The 24,133-nt window shown below is 44.3% G+C and overlaps 1 protein-coding gene across 2 annotated transcripts in view; it reads left to right on the top strand.

The window, feature by feature from the left end:
• MRE11 (MRE11 double strand break repair nuclease) overlaps nucleotides 1-24,133 on the top strand; it is a 295,853-nt gene that overhangs the window by 207,495 nt on the left and 64,225 nt on the right. For both annotated transcript variants that reach the window (XM_077298437.1, XM_077298438.1), the window contains one exon: nucleotides 23,454-23,518. In XM_077298437.1, coding sequence (XP_077154552.1) covers nucleotides 23,454-23,518 — 65 coding nt within the window. The remainder of the gene's footprint in view (nucleotides 1-23,453; nucleotides 23,519-24,133) is intronic.

Genomic DNA, 24,133 nt, shown 5'->3' with positions numbered 1-24,133 from the left:
TGGATAACGTATACAGTGACCTAATTATTTAATCAGGAGGAGGAGTGGCAAATTCCTGCGAGATCCAGGCCTTGTTCATTTTCAGGAAAGTAAGCCGGTCAACGTTATCGGAGGATAGTCGCATGCGACGGTCAGTTAGTACACCACCTGCAGCACTAAAGACACGTTCCGATAATACACTGGCCGCAGGGCAAGACAGCACCTCCAATGCATACTGGCTTAGCTCTGGCCATGTATCCAGCTTTGAGACCCAAAACTTGAAAGGGGAAGAGCCGTCTGGGAGTACAGCAAGAGGGCAAGACATGTAGTCTGTCACCATCTGACGGAACCGTTGCCTCCTGCTGACTGGAGCCGTCTGTGATGGTGTAGACTTTTGTGGGGGGCACAGAAAACTGTGCCACAGTTGGGCCATACTGGTCTTGCCTTGGGCAGAGGCACTCTTCTGCTCCCTCTTTGTGCAGAGCCTCCACCACTGCCTGGACGCACTGAGCTGCTTTGGAATGCACTAGCAGCACTTCTCTCAGTTGGAATGGAGAAGATGATGGAATTGACCAGTGTGTCTTGGTATTCCCGCATTTTTCGCTCCCGGTTCAACGGTGTGATGAGGCTTTCTACGTTGTCCCGGTAGCGAGGATCGAGGAGGGTGAACACCCAATAATCAGACATGTTGAGAATGTGGGCGATGCGGCGGTCGTTTCTCAGGCACTGCAGCATGTAATCCACCATGTGCTGCAGACTGCCAACTGCCCAAGAAACGCTGTCCCCTGCTGGAGGCGTGATATCTGCCCGCTCGTCATCACCCCACCCTCGCTGTACACACTGAGTACTGGACAATTCGGTAACTCCCTCCTCTGGACGGATGTCTTCCTCCTCCATTGACTCCTCCTCATCCTCCTCACAAACTGTCCCCTGCCTACGCGTTTGTGAGGAACCACGTGGCGCTGACTGTCCAGAAGATGATGGAAATGGTGAATCCTCATCCTCCACCTCTTCCACAACATCATCCCTTAGCGCTTGCAGTGATTTTTCAAGCAGGCAGATAAGGGGGACAGTCATGCTGACTAGTGCATCATCTGCACTCGCCATCCGCGTGGAATAATCAAAGGGACGCAAAACCTGGCAGACGTCATTCATAGTGGCCCACTCTGTGGTTGTGAAGTCTGTACGGCGCTGAGTGCGACTTCTTTGCGCCTGAAGCAGCTGGTACTCCATTACAGCTTGCTGCTGCTCACACAACCGCTCCAACATATGTAACGTGGAATTCCACCTGGTAGGTAGGTCACATATGATGCGATGTTCCGGCAGGCGGTGTCGGCGCTGCAGAGCCGCAATGCGCGCTTTTGCCGTGCTGGAACACCGCAAGTGAGCACACTCTAGGCGGACCTTGTGCAGCAGTGCATCAAGATCCGGATAGTCCCTCAAAAAGCTCTGCACGACCAAATTGAGCACATGTGCCAGACATGGGATGTGAGTGAGGTTGCCGAGGCCCAGAGCTGCCACCAGATTTCGGCCATTATCACACACTACCATGCCTGGCTGGAGATTCGCTGGCACAAACCACACATCGCTCTCCTGCTTGATGGCATTCCAGAGCTCCTGCGCTGTGTGGCTACGATTCCCCAAAAAAATTAATTTCAAGACGGCCTGTTGACGTTTGGCCACGGCTGTGCTCATGTCGGTCGTAACAGGTACACGTTCATCACGGGTCCATGTGGAGGTGGACTGTGACGGCTCCTGCAGCGATGATTCTGAGGAACTGGTGTAAGAGGAGGAGTCAATGCGTACAGAATGGATTCCTGCAATCCTTGGAGTGGGCAGGACACGTCCTGCGCCACTCGCACGGTCTGTACCCGGCTCAACGACATTAACCCAATGGGCAGTGAGGGAAAGGTATCGCCCCTGTCCATGTTGACTGGTCCACGCATCGGTGGTGAGGTGGACCTTGCTACTGACGGCGTTCAGTAGCGCGTGTTTTATGTGTCCCTCCACATGCTTGTGCAGGGCAGGGACGGATTGCCTGCTGAAGTAAAAGCGGCTAGGCACATTGTACTGTGGGACTGCCAATGACATCAAGTCACGGAAGCTGTCAGTCTCCACCAGCCTGAATGACAGCATTTCCAGTGACAGAAGTTTGGCAATGCCTGCAGTCAGAGCCTGTGCTCGTGGGTGGTTTGACGAGAAAGGCCGCCTTTTCTCCCATGCCTGTACTACCGATGGCTGTAGACTGGGCTGGGAGTGTGTGGATGACTGGGAAAGTGGTGCTGCGGGTGGAATTACAGCGGGTCTCTGGACAACAGGGCCAGAGGTTCTTCCACGGCGATCCTGGGAGGAAGCCGAACCAGCTGCGTGTGAGCTAGAGGAAGAGGCAACACGAGCTGAAGAGGTGGTAGCTGCCGCTGTTGGTTGGCCTAGCTCTTCAGTGTGTTTTTCTAACTCCGCCGGGTGCCTGTTGCGCACATGTTTCCACATGTTGGAGGTATTGAGGTTGCTGACATTTCGACCTCTTTTGACTTTTTGATGACACACCTTGCATCTGACATAGCAAATGTCATCTGCAACTGTGTCAAAAAAGGACCAGGCACTGCAAGTCTTGGGAGCGCCCTTTTTGGCTTTTGGAAGAGACATGCTCCTAACGGGTGCCAAAGCGGAGGCTGCAGGATCCGCAGTCTTCCCCCTCCCTCTCCCTCTTTGGGCCGTACGGGGAATCTCTTCCTCAGAGCTGCTCCCACCACCTTCCTGTCCCTCACGCCAAGATGGGTCAAGGACCTCATCATCTACACTACCCTCTGCCCCCAACTGCTCCTCCTGGGTAGTCTCAGCAGCAGAGCACGCACCAGTAAGTGGCACCTGAGTGTCATCATCAGCTGATGCGGCCTGCGATGTGGTGACCGGAGCCACTGGCCCACCCGCCTCTTCAGAGGAAGAGAGAAAAAGCTGTTGGGCATCACTGCACCCTGCCTCTTCTTCCATTTCTCCAATGCTGCTTGGCTGGCCCCCTGTTTCCAAGCCAAGAGATTCAGAGAACAGAAGTAGAGACGGCTCCTGTCCTGGGCTCTCTGTCTGCCTGGGCAATTTGGCAGGTGGTGAAGAGACAGATGGCTGCTCTCCAGTGCTCTGTGTCTGAGAGGATGTGGCACTAATTGAAGTTGATGCATTAGCTGCCATCCATCCGACAACGGCTTCAATTTGGTCTTCACGCAGCAGCGGTGTACGGCGCTCTGACACAAAGCTGCGCATGAACGACTGTTGCCTGGTGAAAGTGGGTGCTGATGAGTCACCGGTGCCCGCAGCAGGCACAGAATCCCCACGTCCCCTCCCTGCTCCGCGCCCACGCCCACGCCCACGTGCCTTACTCACTGCCTTCTTCATCTTGGTTGACTGATAAAGATAAGCAGAAAAGTACTAACGGCTTTGTGTGCTTATTCCTGAGCAACTCCTCCTAACAGGTATAAGAAACACTAATTTTCTAAAGTGTGGACTAGACTTTAATATGAGCTAATGTGGCCTACACAAATGTAAAGTGGTGTAACTGGTGTGTTTGGTGAACTTTATTATTTATTTATTTTTTGGGGGCTGAACTGACAACGGATAGAGCTGCAGTCACACGGAGACCGTGCAGACAGACGTAAACGGCGCTGCAAGGCCCAAAAACCCTCCTCTACGTTATCCTATGTAGTGTTTTTCCACAAGTTAGCTGGAGACGAGTGGAAAGACACTAATAGGATTTTTTTGAAAAAATGTGCAGCAGCCTGCACTACTTAAAACTAAATGAAAATTGATTTGGCGGTATGACGCAGTGAACAACCCTCAGCTGGAGACAACCAGGCTATGGCTGCTCACAGACTACAGGGCGAGCTGCAGTCACACGGAGACCGTGCAGACAGCCGTAAACGGCGCTGCAAGGCCCAAAAACCCTCCTCTACGTTATCCTATGTAGTGTTTTTCCACAAATTAGCTGGAGACGGGTGGAAAGACACTAATAGGAATTTTTGGAAAAAATGTGCAGCAGCCTGCACTACTTAAAACTAAATGAAAATTGATTTGGCGGTATGACGCAGTGAACAACCCTGAGCTGGAGACAACCAGGCTATGGCTGCTCACAGACTACAGGGCGAGCTGCAGTCACACGGAGACCGTGCAGACAGCCGTAAACGGCGCTGCAAGGCCCAAAAACCCTCCTCTACGTTATCCTATGTAGTGTTTTTCCACAAATTAGCTGGAGACGGGTGGAAAGACACTAATAGGATTTTTTTGAATAAATTAGCAGCAGACTACACTACTTGGAAAAAAAAAAAAAAAAGAACAGTATGAGGCAATGAACCACCCTCCCTGAACTGAATACAACCAGCTATGGATGGCCTATGTGGCTGCACTCAGACTAGAGAGTGGGCTGCACTCACACACACACACACACAGACCTTGCAGATCGCTGTGAAAACAGCGCTACAAGGCAAAAGCAAGGTGAATAGTAGGTGAACACAGCGGTTGCTAAATTAGCCTTTGGAAAGCACAAAGAAGCAAATCGCTATCTCTAAACTGTCCCTCAGTCAGCAAACAGCGTCCTGTCACTAACTGAATTCACAGCAGAGTGATCGCAAAATGGCGCCAGCGACTTTTAAACTGCATCATGACATCATTTCAGCAGCCAATCACAGCCTTGCCAGTAGTTTCATGCCCTCCATGCTAAACAGGATGTGCCCACACTTGGAATCATTCTCATTGGCTGAATTTCTGCATTTTGAATCTTGGAACTTCCGATTCCGGTATCCGATACGCGGCAAGTATCGGAATCCCGGTATCGGAATTCCGATACCGCAAGTATCGGCCGATACCCGATACTTGCGGTATCGGAATGCTCAACACTAGTTGAGACTTGAGCCGGCTGTCGGATAAACGATGCTTCGGTCTATCGTCTGACCAACAGCCGTCTCGGCTGACTCTGTAATGCATAGGATCCCTGTGTTCGGTAGATTGCTCCTGTCTTCTCTATGAGAAAGCCGCCAACTAACACGTCAGCCGGCGGGCTATCTCCGGGAGAGCAGTTCCATATTGGACATGCGCGATCGACAGCTCTCCTAACCAACATTCGGCCAGCACCCCCGTACACATTAGACCATCATCCAAACCTCACTCTGAGTGGGTTCACCCAACATTAGTAGTCGGGGGGCCTTAAGTTTATCAAGTTTAGTGATCACTTATAGGGGCTGCCTCTAGACCCTTATGGGGGACCAGGTCGGTCACTCACTGACCTTATAAACAGAGGCGCTTGCAATTCTATCAGCCGCTTATTTCCCATTGTAAATGCCGACTGTTTACATAACCGGCGTCTGTCTCTAAGAGCAGCGGCAGGACCTGAGCTCCGATCCATGCTGTTAGTTATTTAGATGCCATTATCTCTGACAGCAGGATATAAATGGAGTAATTGCCGGTGCGCTCACATTGACTCCGTCAGCCCACCACGTTGGAATCGCGGGATACCATCGGGCATTACTATGACACTCCATGGCTGACATCTTGGTCCGCTGAGCATGATTGGAGACTTTGTGCTTTGCACTATATATTGCATTACTGCAATAAGAATCTTAGGTTCAAGGTCCTTAAGGCTATGTGCCCACTTTCCCGATATTTAGCATTTTTATAACGTTTTTGCAGCGGCTTTCCGCTGCAAAAATGCTTACATTAAGCATCCCATTATTTTAATGCATTCCGCAATTTTCTTGCCCATGCTGCGTTTTTTCCGCAAAAAAAAAAAAAAACGCATCGCAGAAAAAAACGCAGCATGTTCATTAATTTTGGGGAAAATCTGCGAATTTTCCGATATTTTATTGTATTGGGACGCTCCGGAAAAAAAGGGGAAAAAAACGCGAGCGGATTTCCTGCGAAAGGAGTCCGGTTTTGATCAGGAAAATTCTGCAAGAAAAAAAAGGCTAAAAAAAAAAAGTAAATCTAAAAGAAATGTAAATTTTGAATCTCATCCATTTCTCCCCCCCCCCATTAAAATAATGAAAACAAAAACATATTTGGTAATCCGTGTTCATAAAAGTCCGATATATCAAATTAAATAAGTTAAACAATAAACGCTGTAAAGAGGAACAAAAATCAAGATTCAACAATTGTAATTTTTCATGTAAATGTCAAAATATCAGCTCACCATGCAACAAAAGCAGACCCTCACTCAGCCCCATAAATGGAAAAATAAAACATTAAGGGTCTCAAAAATGGCAGCACAACCCAACCTTTTCTTTTTTTTTGTATTGTCTTTATAGCACTGACCCGGAGAATGAGGTGCCAGGTGATTTTTACTGTAACATAAATGCCATAGAAATAAAACCCAAAAAGCAATGGTAGCAAAAACCATTTTCACCATTTCATCCCACTTGGAATTTTTTTCCTGTTTTTTTTTTTTTCTCTACATTATATTGTAAAATGAATGTCGTCTTTCCTTCCCGCAGCTCGTCCTGTAAAATATTTTTTTAAATCAGCAGCATCTCAATTCTATCATTGTTTTTGCACCATTTTTCAACTATACAATCAATGAAAAAGTGAAGAAGAAAAACCCACAAACTTTGTTTGCTGATTTTTGCAGCGTTTTTCGTTTTGACCAAAATTTGTGCTGTAGATAAATCCCACAAGTAATGCGCACACACAAAAAAAATGACCCAAAACCTACCTTTTGAGGACAGAATTTGTAATGCCAAGGGAGTAGGTTTTGAAAAAAAAAAATGATGCAAAGAAGCTGCGTGTGAACATAGTCTTTGAAGGGAAACTTCGCATAAATATGAATGCTAAATCTTCATATAAATCTTCACAGTCACAGACCGCAAGCAAATGTACCGTAATCCAATATTACGGGTCTTTTTTTCTGCCATTCGGTACATCGTATTTTTGTTATTTTGGAACTCCGTCCTGTCGATTTTTCGTTTCTTGTAAGAAGCGTAAGGTTAGAAGTTCACGTTTTATTTTCTGCTCTTTGTTTAAACGCCAATTTGGTTAATGGCCAGGATGTAAATCTTGTCTTCCTGCTTCTGGGAGACAAAATGAAGAGAAACGTCTCGTTATAGTGTTTCTGATAAAAGCTCAATCCTCGTTTACGGTGATTATCTCTTAAGAGCTCACATAGGTACGTTGTAGCAGCAGCTGGTTCAGAGGCCACGGAATGTTCTAGAAATTTCTATGCTGTGGAATAAATACATCCGCCTTATTTTTCACTACAATTTGAGCCATTTAGTGTAACGCATGAATGCTTTATTTTAGCCCCATATTTTTCTGTATTGAAAATCGTAATTTTTCTGCAACTGTGAGCACTTCATATACAAATAGTTAAAGGAATTGTCCAGTCTTGGCAAGTTATTACCCATCAAACACCAGGACAAAGTATTTTGTTGCCCTAGGCAGATGAAGCCATTGGCGCCCCCACAACCCAAAGCAAAGGAATGGCTCAGTTAACAGGACCCCTTATGCATTACCCCCTTCCCCTTTGATGGGTTAAGTAGCAACCTCTGATGACTACTTCCACTAGAATTTTTACTTGCTTCGTAATTTTTTTTAATCAAAAGTAAAAAAAAAAATGTGGTGTACTTTAGGGATGTGACTTAACATGAAGTTCAATTTCAAAATTAGAGAGAATCAATAATTTTTTTCTGATTATTTACACAATACAGGGGAAAAAATAGCGATATTCATCCCTGACGTCCTAGATTTTAAATGTGGAATCCAAGGATAGTTATAGAAACTAATAAAGCATAACTATAATCGGGGGAATTTGGTTTCAGTTAAGATATCGAGCATTTGGCAAATACCCTAATGGAAAATTAAGAGACCCCCATTACAAGTAAAGGAATATGTCTGATGGTTTTTGTATCCGTCATGTGACAAATACAGGTTGCACAATACTGATGATGGTTTTTGTGATGCATTTAGATTCTGGTGACATATTCATGTACTGATGGTTTTTCTGGTGCTGTATTTTTGTATTGATATTGACTCTGGTGTAATAGCCATCACCAGAACCATCATCAGTACATGAATACAAAGCCAAAATCATCATCAGGATATAATTAGAGCACCAAAGCCATCAATAGTATATGAATATGGCACCAGAAACATCATTTGTAAATAATTACACCAGCAGAACCACCAGCAGTACATGAATGTCGCTAGAACCAACATCAGTACATGAATACGTCACCAGAACCACAATCGGTACATGAATACGTCACCAGAACCACTATTCGTACATAAATGCATCACTAGATGTACTTGACTACGTCACCAGAACCACCGTCAGTAAATTAATACATTACCAGAACCTCCATCAGTACATTAGATCCACCATAAGTACGTGAATACATGACCCGAACCATGAGTACTTGAATACTAGAACCAAGCTTAGAACAACTATCAATTGTAATATCAAGTTAGCCCCATAAACAATTGTATTGCATGAATTTACAGCCCTACAACCCCCAATATGTCCTTAACAATGGTAAGGAGATACTGGGAGTTATTATTATTAACAGCCACGATCAGACTACGGACCATACAGGAACCATAGTACTGATGATAATTAGTCAGTATTACAAATAAACATTTACATACAGGTATCTTATACATTACATTTTCTCCAGAGTAATTTCTTTCTTTTCATCTTCATCTTGTCTAGATGGCATGATGACTTTTCACATCCTCATCTGTTCTTTGCAGACCTCCCTTTTCTCTTGTCTTTTGCAGCACATTCCGACACAGTGCCCTTAAAATAAGAGTATTATTAAAATGCCCTCCTGCATAAAAATATCTGACCCTAAATAATCCTCCTATGGTATATGGCCTCCACACTGTATACTATTATCTGCTATAACCGCCAAACCATTCCCCCTTATGAACCATGGCCTATACCATGGTTGTTGCCACATTTTGACTGTTCATGATAAGCCAAAGGGTCCCTGAACCGTTCCTAGGACTGGGGCCCTAACTATCCCTGCTTTCAAAGGGAACCTCTTAAGGTGAGAAGGTTTGGGCCACCATCCTTACTGTTCTCCTGTTATTTCCTAAGCTGTCCCCTCCTCCTCCAGAAGACCTGGGACAGAAATGCTATTGTATAAACACGTAAGACAGACAGAAAGCAACAAACATACAAACACTCTCCAAAGGTAGAGAGGTATATAGGGAAGCATAGGAATGTACCAACCAAATGGGAATAGGACAGTGAGGAAAGCATACACCCAAAAACAGCATGCAACAATCTTCAGTAGCAACAACGATCTCCAATTCAGCACAGCGACTCCAGGGAACTAGGAAGCAAAGCTTTCACTGGCAAGGAAGAGAAGGTCTGAACAGATTTTATAGGGAGAGGAAATGACCAGATCAGGATCAGCTATGAGCTGGAGCTGCAAGTTTCTAACCAGCATAGAAAGGGTTGTTAACCTCTTCAGCATCAAAAGAAACAAAATCATTTAATATGAAACCTAAACACACAGGCTAAATGGAAGGTCTGCGATTCATAATACGTAGTGATTTTCTAACCCCCGATCTCCCAGGAGGATGTGACCCACTTGTGACAGTTGTCCTCTCCCTAATTTTCCATCACACTTTCTATATTTCCACACTGTCCCCCCACCATGCTAATCCCTCCCCATATTGTGCCTCCATTTCATAATGTCCCCTCTCCATATCCATTATGTGCCCCTTTTCACACTATGCCCTCATACTGTCCATCAAACTGCCCTCTTCAAACTGTAACCACTCCTCACATTACCCCCCTACACAGTATGATAGTCACCGCAGCGGCTCATACAGTATGATATCCACAGAAACCCTCCAGTACTGTATATAGTATGGTCACCACCACAGCCCCCTCTATATAGTATGATGTCCACCACAGAACACCATAAATAATATGATGTCAGTAACACCCCCCATGTATACTATGATCCCCACAACGCCCCATACAGTATTATGGCCCACAAACAACACTCCAAACAGTATGATATTCACCACAGCCCTCTATCCAGTATGGTCACCACAGCTTCTCATATACTTTGCTGTCCCCCTTCACATCCACTCATTTTATACCCCCCCCCCCCCCCGCACTACCTCCCATTTCATTTTATCCCCCCTGCACAGCCCCTCAGTTTATTCCCCCATCTGCACAGCCCCTCTGTCTATTCTACCTCATCTGCACAGCCACTCATTTTATTCCCCCATCTGTACAGTCCCTCATTTTACCCTCCCTCTACACAGCCCATTAGTTTATCCCCCATTTGCACATCCCATCTGTTTATTCACCCCATCTGCAAAGCCCCTCAGCTTATTACCCCCTGCACAGCACTTCAGTTTATTCTTCCCATCTGCACATCCCCTCTGTTTATTCACCCCATCTGCAAAGCCCCTCATTTTATTCCCCCCATTTACACAGCCCCTCAGTTTATACCGCACATCTGCAGATCCCCACATTTTATCCCAGCCCTTGAGTTTAATCCCCGGATCTGCACAGCTTGTCAGTTTATCTTTCCCATTTGTACAGCCCATCACGTTTTGATAGACACGAATGCAACTGAGCGCAGGAACGGAGCGACTGTGGCTGGTATAGTGTAAAGGTCAAGTGCACAGCCTACGACTAGGGTTCAAATCCCGGCTATGCCCTATGGAAAAAATAAATTAAAATAAATAAATTATACCAATGCTCCTAACACTACAATACCTACCTTATGTGGCTGTTATAGCGCAGTGGTTAAAGTGCACAACCACCAACTTGGGAGACAGGGGTTCAAATCCTGGCTCTGCCCTGTTGGAACTAATATACCAGTAGTGGTCCTTGGGCAAGAATACTAACACTATATATAGCCTACCTCAATAAACATGAGTGTCATGAACAAAGAGAGTCATGCCGGCTCGGACGTCGCCCAGATTAACAAGGTCCACGTCAGATGTTGAGGAACCAGGACAGTCTGATGATAAATGGGCTACTGAAACAAACCATGCATGGACAAGGCAAGAAAACCTGGATCTCATGAAATGTTACTATATACAGTTGTGCTCAAAAGTTTACATACCCCAGCAGAATTTTTGCTTTCTTGGCCTTTTTTTTCAGATAATATGAATGATAACACCAAAACATTTTCTCCACTCATGGTTAGTAGTTGGGTGAAGCCATTTATTGTCAAACTACTGACTTTTCTCTTTTTAAATCATAATGACAATCCATTTTTTTGCTGTGAGCACAGGGAACCCATAAACTCCCTTAGACATGAAGGTTAGTTTTCTGGAATATTTCCCTTTTCTTGTTAATTACTCTTTGCAATGCATGTGAAGCTCTGATATGACAACATCTGGTCTTCTCTTGATTCGAGACCTTCAGTAAAATGACCTTGTCTTGGGCTTCCGTGCTTTCTCTCTCATTTACTCGTTGTGTAATCCATAGTGATTATGTAATCAGGCATGCTGCCGTAATAATGTCTGTCAACAATCCTTCCCGAGAGCCCCGGCATCTGCCATCATACGAGCGAGACCTAATGATGGGGCATTAGTCATTCATCAGCCCGCTTGTGTTGAATCGTAAGCATTTCATCCACTTCACACCACCCATTTCAGTACTACCCTTAATTGGTGAATTAGCCTCTTCTTCCATCCCTACCTGGCTCCAGTCATTTCTATTCTTTAACCCATTGGCCAATCGAAATTCACTGATCTTTGGAAATGTTATGTTCCAGCAAAATATAAAGAACAAGTCTACAGTTGTCATGATAAGACTTAGTTCACACCTGCGTTGGGATTTTCATCAGTGATGTTACATAGTTATTAAGGTTGAAGGAAGACTTTAAGTCCATCTAGTTCAACCCATAGCCTAACCTAACATGCCCTAACATGTTGATCTGGTTCTTTAGCACAATGATGACCTGCTCCATAGACTTGTTATGGGCGCCATCGAGGGATAAATCATTTTGATGAGAACAATTGCTGCCACATTTCTTCCAGTACAAATGTGGAAACGATCCTCGGAACAGAGCAAAAGACCTAATTATGGTAATTGACAACACCAGGGCACCTTTGTGGTCTGAGACTTGCATCATTGTCCATGTGCCGGGTCTGGTGTTTCATCCTGGTTCCATTTATAAGTGTGCGATACTGAGATGCAATACCAGTCTCAACCTTCAGACAAGGGAGGCACTGTTTAGGGTAAAAAAAAAGACTTTCAGATTAAATCCATCAATTGATTTCCATTGTTTCGAAATTCTCCTTTTGTAAATAGCTGCTCTCCCAATTAAGGGGTATCTTGAAGGGTGATTTAGGGACTTTATTTTTTTTTTTTGTTTCTATCACTTTTCTATTTTTACAAATTAAAATAGATTTTTTGTTTTGAATTTGGCATCCCAGCCACGAATCCCCAACACATCATACTAAGACTCTGGGGTTGCTGGTCTTCAGAGTCGGAAGCCAAAAACCAAGTTTGAACCCAACCTACGTGAAATAAAACATTGAGATGTGAAAAGAACAGAGACTTTGGAAGGCAGAAGACAGGAAAAAATGATGAGTGATTATTACATGGGCACACGTCAGTGGTTTTTTCGTACTAGAAAATTGGTCTGAGTTTTATCAGTGATTTTGATCAGATTTTCATCAGAGTTTGGTCAGAGTTTCATCAGTTTTTCTCTGGTGAGAAGAATTAAATTCTCCACTTCCTATCAAAGGACAATGCACTCGGAATCAACATGGTACACGTCACCACTCGGTCCGCAAAAAATCACCGATGTGTGAACATAGATTATCACAGGTAGATTGGAAAAGTACCATGTCATCCTCTCTGGACATCATTCATTGGTGGATATCATCATGCTGCAGGAGAATGATACATGCATACCGCTTAGATATGCAGAAATGATGCGAGGAGGAAACATGCAGGCAGTTAAACTTTAAAATATTCTGCAAAATTATCAGATTTCAAGTAAGAACTGCAGTGACGGCAGATAGCAATTTCACTCACCGCTTCCACCACCCAAAAAATCCATCTGGTGTAAAACCATAAGTAAAAGACATTGAGGAGGGGGGAGAGGGAGATGAGACTGCAGCTTCTCGTCTCTTTCTGTGTGAAAATGTATGCTGTAAGAGAGGAAGGGGACCAAAAGGAGGGAGACATAACTGGCTTAAATGGAACTTATGTCTGAAAAACCTATAAATCTGCATATAAAGGGTTGATCTGCATGGTAATCAGGTTCTGAAGCCTTACGGCTGCAGCACTCAAGGCCCAACCGCAGGGAGGAAACTAATTTTATTCCTCCCTGCAGCATCTGGCTTTCAGTTATAGGTGTGGCTCCATTCACCACTCAGTACATAGTGAACAATGGCTGTAACCACGCCCCAGTACTGACTGACATCCAGCTCTGTACTGATGGACTGCTAAGCCCGCTGTCAGTCGGTGCCAGGGGGCGCGGTTACAGCTGCCACTCACTATATACTGAGTGGTGACTGATGCCACGCCTATAACTGAAAGCCAGAGGCTGCAGGGACGAATAAAGTTAATTTCCTCCCAGTAGCCGGGCTCTCAGTGCAGCAGCCGGACAGTTTTACAACGCTATTAAACCTGCAGACTAACCCCATATCTGCCAGTTAATAGGGTCCAGGGACATGACAGGTTCCCTGTAACATATTAGGCAAGATACTTCTGATTAGGAACGCACAACTCGTTCTAAGTCACAATTTCAAGTTACATCTCCCTCTCGTCCCTCCTCGTTGTCTTATATTTACGGTTTTACACTAGAAGGATTGTTTGGTGAGTTAACCAATCTCAAGGGTCTGATTAAATCTTGACTCCTTCATGACCTGGCCATTTTCTGCGATTTTGTTTTTTTCTTCCCCTTCTTTTAAGAGCCATAACTATTTTATTTTTCTGTCAATATGGCCGTATGGGGGCTTGTTTTTTGAGGGACGAGTAGTATATTTGGTTGCCATTATTAGGGACGAGTAGTATATTTGGTTGCCATTATTAGGGACGAGTAGTATATTTGGTTGCCATTATTCATTTTATCAAGTGATGAACTGGAAAGCGGGAAAAAATTCCAAGTGCGTTGAAATTGCTAAAAAGTGCGATTTAATAGTTGTTTGGTTTGTTTTTTTTATTTATACCATGTTCACTATATGGTAAAACAGACCTGGCAATATGATTTTCCAGCTCGGTACAATTATGCAGATACCAAACTTGAATAGGTTTTTTTTCAACTGGTGAAATTTTTTTTCAAAATTTGTTAAAAAAAAAAAAAAAAGCAAAAAAAAATTTTTTTTGTGTTGCCATTATTGTTATTGTTACCATTTTGGGGTACATACAATGCTTTAATCACCTTTTATTTCATTTTTTACAGTGTTTCAGCAGCCAAAAAACTGTAATTCTGGCTTTTCGATTTTTATTCTCATTTTGCCATTTATCAAATTAATTTATTTTATATTTTGAGAGATTGGATTTTTTTTACGAACTTAACAATAAAAGGGGGGTGGTTTGCACTTTTGTGGGGGTTTCATATTTTTAAAAACTTTATTTTATTGTACTCGATAGTCCCCTTAGGGGACTTGAAGCTGCGATTGTCTGATCGATGGTACTGTACATAGCTGGGTTCAGCACTGCGATGAATAGAGAAAATCAATATATTTAGCAGACCCCCGGCTGTCATGACAACCCATCGGCACCCCGTGATCATGTCACCCCTGCTGGTTAGCAGCCGCAGACGGATCTCCACTCCACCCACGGCTGTTAGAGGCACATGATGGCTGATGAAATCAGTAGTCATGTGCTGTGAAATATGCGGGCTCAGCATGTGAGCTTGCATCAAAGTCAGGGAGCCAGCATATGATGTACCGGTAGAATTTTGCCAAAATTCTGGAATAAATCGCTTTGAAAAGTTTCAAACAACTAGCAGTTGCAAACATTTTTTGCAACGTTTGGTGTTTTCCTGACGATCTGTGGCGTTCCTTACGCCAGAAATCATTCTCCAGTCATCGACTGGAGTAAGATTTGTGACGTGATGCACGTAGGCTCACGCCACTTGTCAGTAGCTTTTAATTCATTAAGAGGCATGTCCCTCTTAATGAATCAGAAATGTGTGACTTCTACATGCCACCTCATCAAGACCGACGAGAAAATATCCGGTCTTGATGAATCGGGGTGAGTGTGTTATCTTTATCTGGGACATTTGTATCGAAAGTAATTGTCGTAAAGGTATAATCAGTGCCCGATCCACTTCTAGGACTCCGACCTCTTGGGAGAATGGTCGTCCCCTACTTCTCATACTTGAGAATAGAAGAGACCATGTTTGCCGTTCTGATCGTTCTGGTTTTGGACTTGCTGAAAATGGCTTAGTGTTTCTGCCATAAAACTACAGTGAAAATAGCCACTCTGATGCATGCCCCCCTCTCCACTTACTCCTTAGGCAAGTGCCACAGGAGACCCTCCATTCTGCCGATATATGGGCATCCCACCGAGGTTGCCGTACGGTGCTCCATACGTACTTCTAGGTTCCTGCTTCCAGCTCCGCAGACGCAATCAGACACCGGCGAACTTGTCTGTGACCACACGGTGAAAGTGCACGGCAGGGCGCCTGGACTTGAATGTCAGTGGCCCTTTAAATTCTCAATGTCATTATCTGTCTTTAACTTGCAGAGAACGTCTATAGCAACATGAGGAAAATGGCTGCAGCAAAAGAGGAGATAAAAATTGAAATAAATTGCATAAAAGCACAAATAGCCGGATTGGTTTCGCGCTGTGGTTATGTAACGTTAAATTGAAAATGTTCCGGTACAAGCTTAGTACAAAGCTATGACAGTGGTGATCTGTACCCCGGCAATGTAATGTTCTCTGGCTAACGACTGGGTTCGGAGCATGAATGAAGCACACGTGTTCTAGTAAATGATAGATAGATGGTGAAAGGACAAATATTGCATTATCATAGTCAATGAAGATAGCAAAAAACATATTTTTTTTGCTATGCTCATTGACTATGACATCCCTCATAATTGCAAACAGGGAGAAAAAAATCAAGCACGCAGCCACATAATCCCCGTAGATGAGGATTGGCAGTAGTATGGTTCGTATCGGAAGCGCTTGGTGATTGTAAAGGTGCCACTGTTTTAGGATTCATAGAATATAAAATTTCTGATATCGAAATACATGCTGGGTTTTCAGGTGAAAATAAGGGGTATCGGTGGTCAAGAAGAACTCAACAGTAAATCATAAAGGGGTTACCCATCTTCTACAAACGCATTCAAACATCAAAGACTGTTTTAAGGGAATAAAATGAGGCATAGTCGCACATGCGGGAAAATGTGTTGAGGACTCCAATGATCTGTTCCAAGAGAGGAAGTCATCATGTCCCATTCTTCAGTCACCTGACCACCACAGGTCTGTCATTGACTGTACAGGTCAGGCATCATGAATCCGACACTCTGTGTCCTGGGAACGCAGTGAGTGACTTCTCAGCCGCCCTTTGGATTTCAGAGGTGTACTAGGCTGTCTGTTGTGTGAATGATAGAATGGCCGCCCAAACAAAGGGTGGGGGGTGCTGGACTATCCCCATGCAAATTAAGGACTGTACAGCAGCCCAAGCAATCCAGGCCTGCTGAGTTAGACCATTGCCAGTCATAGCTTTGCTCAGTGGTGTGTCTTCCTTGTGCTCTGTGTCCTGCTGTTCTGATCTTTGTTGCTGGACCTTGGACTTTTCTTTTTGACTATTCGTTTGTCTTGCCCATTTGCCTTTGATGTACTCCGATGTTTATTTCCTGAACTCGGACTTTGCCATTTTACTATTCGTCTGTCTTGCCCCTTTGCCTGTGCTGTACTCTGATCTTTGTTGCCTGACCTCAGACACTCTTGGTATTTGACCCTGGACTTCTTTACTCCCCTGTCTCATGGCTTGTCCATGAAAAGTGACTAGCCAGCGTCACATCAGGTGACTACAATAGGACATTACCTGAAGCGTCTGGAGCTCAAAATGAAATGTAAACTTTTAGCCTGAAGCACAGATATTTCTCTTCCTTACATTTCCTCTTTGCTTAAGATAACCTGAAATGAATGGTATGACATGACCAGACCAGGGTTTCTTAGCCAAGTATCTCTCAAGGCTAAAAAGAAACACTGTATTAAAAGAATCGAATTTCAATATGTTTTCTGTATTATACCCGGGAAGCCTTATTTTTAATATGGGCCAAATGGAAAATTATAGGAACTCCACCTTTGATAAATTGTTTCTCAAGGTGGCCAAGGGGAGCCTTTTTTAAAAAAAAACAAAAAAGAAAACTTTGCTTAAAGGGGTTGTCCACTACTTTCAATTAACCCCCCAATGTACCCCCCCGGGGCCCCTAATGAATTGTGCCATTACCTTCTGTTGACGTTTTCGCCTGTGAGCGGCGCTATTCCTCCTGCTGAGTCCGGGTCACATGACCCCCAGACTGCAGCCGCCGCTCATTTCCGCCGACGTCACGTCAATTTCCAGGCTCTGAAAATTGACGTGACGTCAGCAGCAGGCGTGACCAGCCCCCACAGTCAGCAGTCACTCAGCAAGAGTGACTGGGCTGTGGGCGGTGCTGGGGGCTGCCTGCGGGGCTGTGCTGGGGGCGGGCGGGGCTGTGTGTGCTCACTGCTCAGTGCTGGGATCATGGTGTGTGGCTGGGCTGTGCTTCGGTCGCCGGGGGTCTGCCGGTGTTTCTGCCCGCCGGCGCTTGTGACCGCCGGTGCTTCTGCCCGCCGGCGCTGTGTGTGTGTGGGTGTGTGCCGGCGCTGTGTGTGCGTGTGCCGACGCTGTGCGTGTGTGTGTGTGCCGGCGCTGTGCGTGTGTGTGCAGGCATCGTCCGATGGGACTACAAGTCCCATCGGGCTCTGCCTGCTACACTGACAGTGAGTGACACATTAGCCAATGATGGGACAGTAGTAGTCCCATCATCCGGCTAATGTGTTGAATGTAAAAAAAAAAAACACAGTACATACATACATACATACAACACCATGCAACGACATGCACCATGCGACGACATGCGACATGCACCATTCTACGACATGCACCATGCGGCAACATGCACCATGCGACCACATGCACCATGCGACCACATGCACCATACGACATGCACCATGCGGCGACATGCACCATGTGACATGCACCATGCGACGACATGCGACATGGCCATGCGACGACATGCACCATGCAACGACATGCGTCATGCGACGACATGCGCCATGCGACGACATGCGCCATGCGACGACATGCGCCATGCGACGACATGCGCCATGCGACGACATGCGCCATGCGACAACATGCACCATGCAACAACATGCACCATGCGACGACATGCAACAACATGCACCATGCGACGACATGCACCATGCGACGACATGCACCATGCGACGACATGCACATGCGTCAACATGCGACATGCACCATGCGTCGACATGCGCCATGCGTCAACATGCACCATGCGTCAACATGAGACATGCACCATGCGACGACATGCAACACGCACCATGCGACGACATGCACCATGCGACGACATGCACCATGCGTCGACATGCACCATGCATCGACATGCACCATGCGTCAACATGCACCATGCGACGACATGCAACATGTGACATGCGACATGAAACATGCCACATACAGTACGTACATACAACAGACATACAGTACATATAACATAGATTACATACTCACCATCACTTGTCACTTTGATCCCCGAAGCCATTGTCATCTGTAAAAAATATTAAAATAATAAACAACCAATATACTCCCTGATCCGCAGAAATCCAATTAAAACAAGTGTCCCACGACGATCTCCCGTGGAGAGCAGGAGCCTCTGCTGATGCAACCACTCTCCAGGGGCTCCAGGAACACAATGAGGGGAGGAAGGTATCCTTCCACAATGTATTCCCCACAATGTATTCCTACACCCCTGTGAGAAAATAGTCCCTAGTCTCACTTTATGGCATGCTGTATGAGAAAGTTCCCACGCAGCTTTTTGCCATAAAGTGAGACCAGTGAACTTTAGTAACCTCAGTGATGCACTACAGGAGCCATTGTCTTCTGTCAGTGTGTCACTGAGGGTCCTATAGAGCAGTGACACCACCCAATGTCACTGTTCTATAGGGGAGATCGTCGTGGGACACTCGTTATTAATTGGACTACAGCGGACAGGTAGTATACGGTTTATTATTTTACTTTTTTGCAGGTGCTGGAGTATGGTAAGTATGGTTAAATGAAGAATATTAAAATACTTTTTCCTAATGTGTGTGTGTTTCATTAACCCTTTTTTAGTATTGGATTAATAATGGATAGGCGTCTTATTGACGCCTCTCCGTTATTAACCCGGCTTAATGTCACCTTACAATAGCAAGGTGACATTAACCCCTTATTACCCCATATCCCACCGCTACACGGGAGTGGGACTGAAATACATGGCACTTTAATACGTGGCACTGAAATACGTGGCACGTGGCACTTACGTACGTGGCACTGAAATATGTGGCACGTGGCACTGAAATACGTGGCACTTACATATGTGGCATTTAAATCCGTGGCACTTAAATCCGTGGCACTTACATACATCGCACTTGCATACATGGCACTTAAATACGTGGCACTTACATACGTGGCACTTATATACGTGGCACGTGGCACTTACATACGTGGCACTTATATACGTGGCACTGAAATAGGTGGCACTTAAATCCGTGGCACTGAAATACGTGTCACGTGGCACATACGTGGCACTTACATACGTGGCACTTACATACGTGGCACTTACATACGTGGCACTTACATACGTGGCACGTGGCACTTAAATCCGTGGCACTTAAATCCGTGGCACTTAAATCCGTGGCACTTACATACGTGGCACGTGGCACGTAGCACTTACGTACGTGGCACTTACATACGTGGCACTTACATACGTGGCACTTACATACGTGGCACGTGGCACTTACATACGTGGCACTTATATACGTGGCACTGAAATAGGTGGCACTTAAATCCGTGGCACTGAAATACGTGTCACGTGGCACATACGTGGCACTTACATACGTGGCACTTACATACGTGGCACTTACATACGTGGCACTTACATACGTGGCACGTGGCACTTAAATCCGTGGCACTTACATACGTGGCACTTACATACGTGGCACTTACATACGTGGCACTTACATACGTGGCACTTACATACGTGGCACGTAGCACTTACGTACGTGGCACTTACATACGTGGCACTGAAATACGTGGCACTGAAATACGTGGCACTGAAATATCGTGGCACTATGACTGTCAGAAAATGTTCATTAAACGGTTAGGGGTGAGGTTAGGGGTAGGGTTAGGGTTTGGATCCCTTTATCACCCTGATGGTGGTGGGTGTTTTTTCAGTTTTTTTTCTATAAAAACGCATCATCGGTGAGGGTGGAAGATATGGTTATCGCAATCCCAGTGATGACATAACCAAAGTAAAGACCATAAATATAAAGTAATGGACAAGTACTGAACAATCCCTTTAATATATGATACTAAAACTGTTTTGAATCTATAAAATGCACAGTGTAGACTACAGTCTACAAATCTGTAATTTCTCAGTGTGAATGCAGATTTTTGGTTACTCATATTACACTCAGAGAGTGAATACAAGGATGTGATTTGAATACTCCCAATGTTGTCACCACGGTTTCTCTCACGGAGAATTTGTGTCAGTGTCATTATGTGAACCCTGTGGACAATCAGTGGCTGCTTCACTGTCTTCGCCTTAGGAAGAAGTGGCTTACATTTGGTAATTCTTAAAAAAAATGCAGCAACACTCACTTCCTACAGATATAAGAGTTTGCTTAGAAGGTGGTGAGAGTGATGCGGCCACTGATTGACCACAGGTACAATCGCTGCGAGACACCGCGCCGACACTATTGGAACGTGCAGGCACTGGAATCTAGTAAACGTACAGACTGAGAGGGGGTTGTTAGAATAGTGGACAAACCCTTAAAAGTTCTATATGTATGTATATATCACTGCAACAAAATATTAAAGTGTATGTATATGAATAAATAATTTATTCCATACATACACATAGAAGTATATATTGGTGTGTATATAAAAGGTGTGATCGCATATTGGTGCAATCTGTGCAGCTAAAATGCAATGGGGGCCATTTCTACCTCGAAAGCAGGTGGAATTGTGACTTAGGATGAGCTGTTATTTCTGCAAATGGCCCATATATTGTTTCTGAAACTGGGGCCTCTCCTGTATATGAGCACAAATAGTGTAAAATAAGAACACACATAATATATACATGCACACAAGCGTATGTAGATGGACACATATAACCACACATGTACTGTGTAATTTACATATCTAAGACATATACGCAGTAGGATCTCTTTACAGTATATCATATGTATACTAAACTATATATACTATGAAATAGATGAGAAAGAAAAAAAGCTAAAAGCTTGATCACCATGGTTGTGCAGTTCTTGGTGCTGCTTTACAGCTTGTGACCAAGATGTGACCTCTCCTCATCAGCCTGAAGAGAGAGGAGGGAGAGGAGGGAGGGGTTTGGGTGTGTTTTGGAGTGGGTGTGCTAAGTTCGGGCTTAGAGGACAGTGCAAAGCATCATGGAACTTGTAGTATTAGGGCACAATAAGGAAGTAGTCGATTAACCCCATGAGAGCTGAATCCAGCACTGAAGATGTGCTGCTACAGCATGATAACAGGTAATATTGTTAAAATAAACACAGTAGATGTTTTCAGTGGCACATAATAGCAAGATTTATGAAAAAAAAAAAAAAACTTTATAGTAGTGGACAACTTCTTTAATGCTGGACTGTGGGAACACAACTTCAGCTTATAATTGCCCAAATATGACTATATAGTCTTAAAGGACTTTCCGTACTTTTTACAAAATGTTCCAGGACAAAAAAGTCTTTAGAAAAATAAAGAAATAAATGTTACTTACCAATTCAAACCGCCACCCCAGCTTGTAGGATGCGCCTGTTATGCTACCATAAAAATCATCTGTCGGCATCACATCACCCCTTAGCCAATATGCTTACTACGGAATTATATACTGTGGTAACGGAATGATCGTATGATTGTTCTGTTCGCATCGGTGTAGTAAGGCCGATACTGCTTGGCTAGTATATAATCGGACAGCTCTTGTTAACAGGCCCAGATCGTCCCATCTAAATGGGTCTTAACGCTTGTTTTTTTGTTTGTTTTTTTTAATTAAAATTTTGCTCTGGCAAGTTGTGAAAACCGTTTTTCATTTTAGTGTATGGGTTGACTGTAGAATAGATCTCATGCCAATATCAGATTGACACCTGTCTGAAAGCCAGAACTGTTAGTGCCAATCTGTATAGTTTCTCCTATACTGGCTGACTACAGTCGGCCTCGTATCACGGACTGCAGTTCGTCTGTATAGCTGCTAAACCTCAGCACTTGTTGTAGAGGAAATGCTTTGCTGGCAACTGCTTCCTCCTTCAAAATCAGCTTTTTTTCCAGAGTGCAGAAAGCAGAGACATACCCGATAAGTTTGTCCTACTACATTTTGAATGAAGTTGGAGTGGTTTGTCCAAATGTGGGTTTTAGTGGTTTTAAAGGGGAGCGATCACTGATTTTTTTAATTTAAATTTAGTACCTCCTTATTTTGCTGCTGCTCCACTGATTCTGGAACAGTTTTTCTTTTTTTTCATGTGTCAATCCATTCCAAAGTTATGCCCTGCATAAAAGTAATGCAAATTTACCCTTCAACCAACACAGAACTTTTCTGTGGGCGCTTGCTTTTTATCCTCTTGACACTGGCCAATCAAGACATGGCCACGCCCACAGAGAAGTTCTATGGTACACGCCCAGATGATTGAAGGGAACATTTGCACCATTACTACCGGGGGCGTAACTTTTGAACACAGGGGCACAGAAGAAAAAGAAAAACTGTTCCAGAATCAGTGGAGTGGCACCTATTGCAGGGGCTACTTAAAAATCAAGTAAAAGGTTCTCTTTAACTTTAATAAAGGGTTTTCTGATACTGAACTAGGGGAATCTAAGCTTTCAGACAGAATAATAAAGTGAAAAAAACATTTCTTTGCTGAACTTGCCGCAAAGTGGACAGCCATTTTCAGTAATCAGTGTTGTACTGTCTGTACGATTACTCATCAGCAACAGAAACCGCAAAGAAAAAAGCTTTTGGTTGTCCTAAGTATTCCTAAGCTAGCCGCAATCATTTCTTATTATTTCTGCCATTTAAGCTTTGTTTGTTGTAATTACTGTTGTGCCAACCTAATTGCACGCCACGGACGGGCTTTGGATGATTGCCGTTCACAAAAACTTCTATTTTGAGACGAAATTCACTTTACAAGAACACTTCATATCGTGCATGCTACAACATAAGCTTCCGTGTCTGTACTTAAGAAGAAAATGACATCTTGAACGTTCGCTCATGTTTCTCTCCTTCTCCAGCATTTAAATCTTCGTCGTCAAGACAACCTTCTTCCAGAAAAGTCCCCGCAAAGAATTATTCCGAGGTAGGTTGGACCCCCTCCGAAGATTGAATCCTTGGAAACAAATGAGTTGGATGTAGTTTTGCGCAAGTAACTTCGGAAAACTTTTTGTATGGCAGTCAGCGGTACATTTCCTGCCGCGTGCTCTCCGTGGAGCAATGTGCGTCGTCACATAGAGTACCATCGGCTTTGTGCATAAGGACTATGTCCTGCCGCACAGTTTATCATCAGCCGTTCCATTTTGTAAAAATTCACCCTTAGTCTTCATTCAGGCATCCATTTTTTTTTTTACGTAAGTGAAAGATACAGACCTATTTCCATCATTAAATTGGATCGGTGTTTGACCAGTGTGCCCATTTTTACAATCAATAATTTTTCATCCTAAACTTAAAAAATAAAAAATAATGCAAAGCTTCTCCTACCCAATGGAATATTAAAAATGGATAGCACACGGAATGATTTTCATAGAGTTGTATGGAAATTTTTGGTTTTCGACTCGGCTCAAAAGCAGACATGTCTCCTTTTTTTAGACAATAATGGGTACTTGTTCTATCCGCGAAAAAGACAGAACACCTGAAAAATAGAGGCCTTAAAAAGAAGTAAATTTGGAGGCAAACGGATCTGTGTTTTGTCTCCCTC

Source organism: Ranitomeya variabilis, chromosome 3 (genome assembly GCF_051348905.1).
Source record: "Ranitomeya variabilis isolate aRanVar5 chromosome 3, aRanVar5.hap1, whole genome shotgun sequence".
In the NCBI taxonomy this organism is placed as follows: Eukaryota; Metazoa; Chordata; class Amphibia; order Anura; family Dendrobatidae; genus Ranitomeya; species Ranitomeya variabilis.
This window is presented reverse-complemented; position numbering and strand designations above follow the sequence as displayed.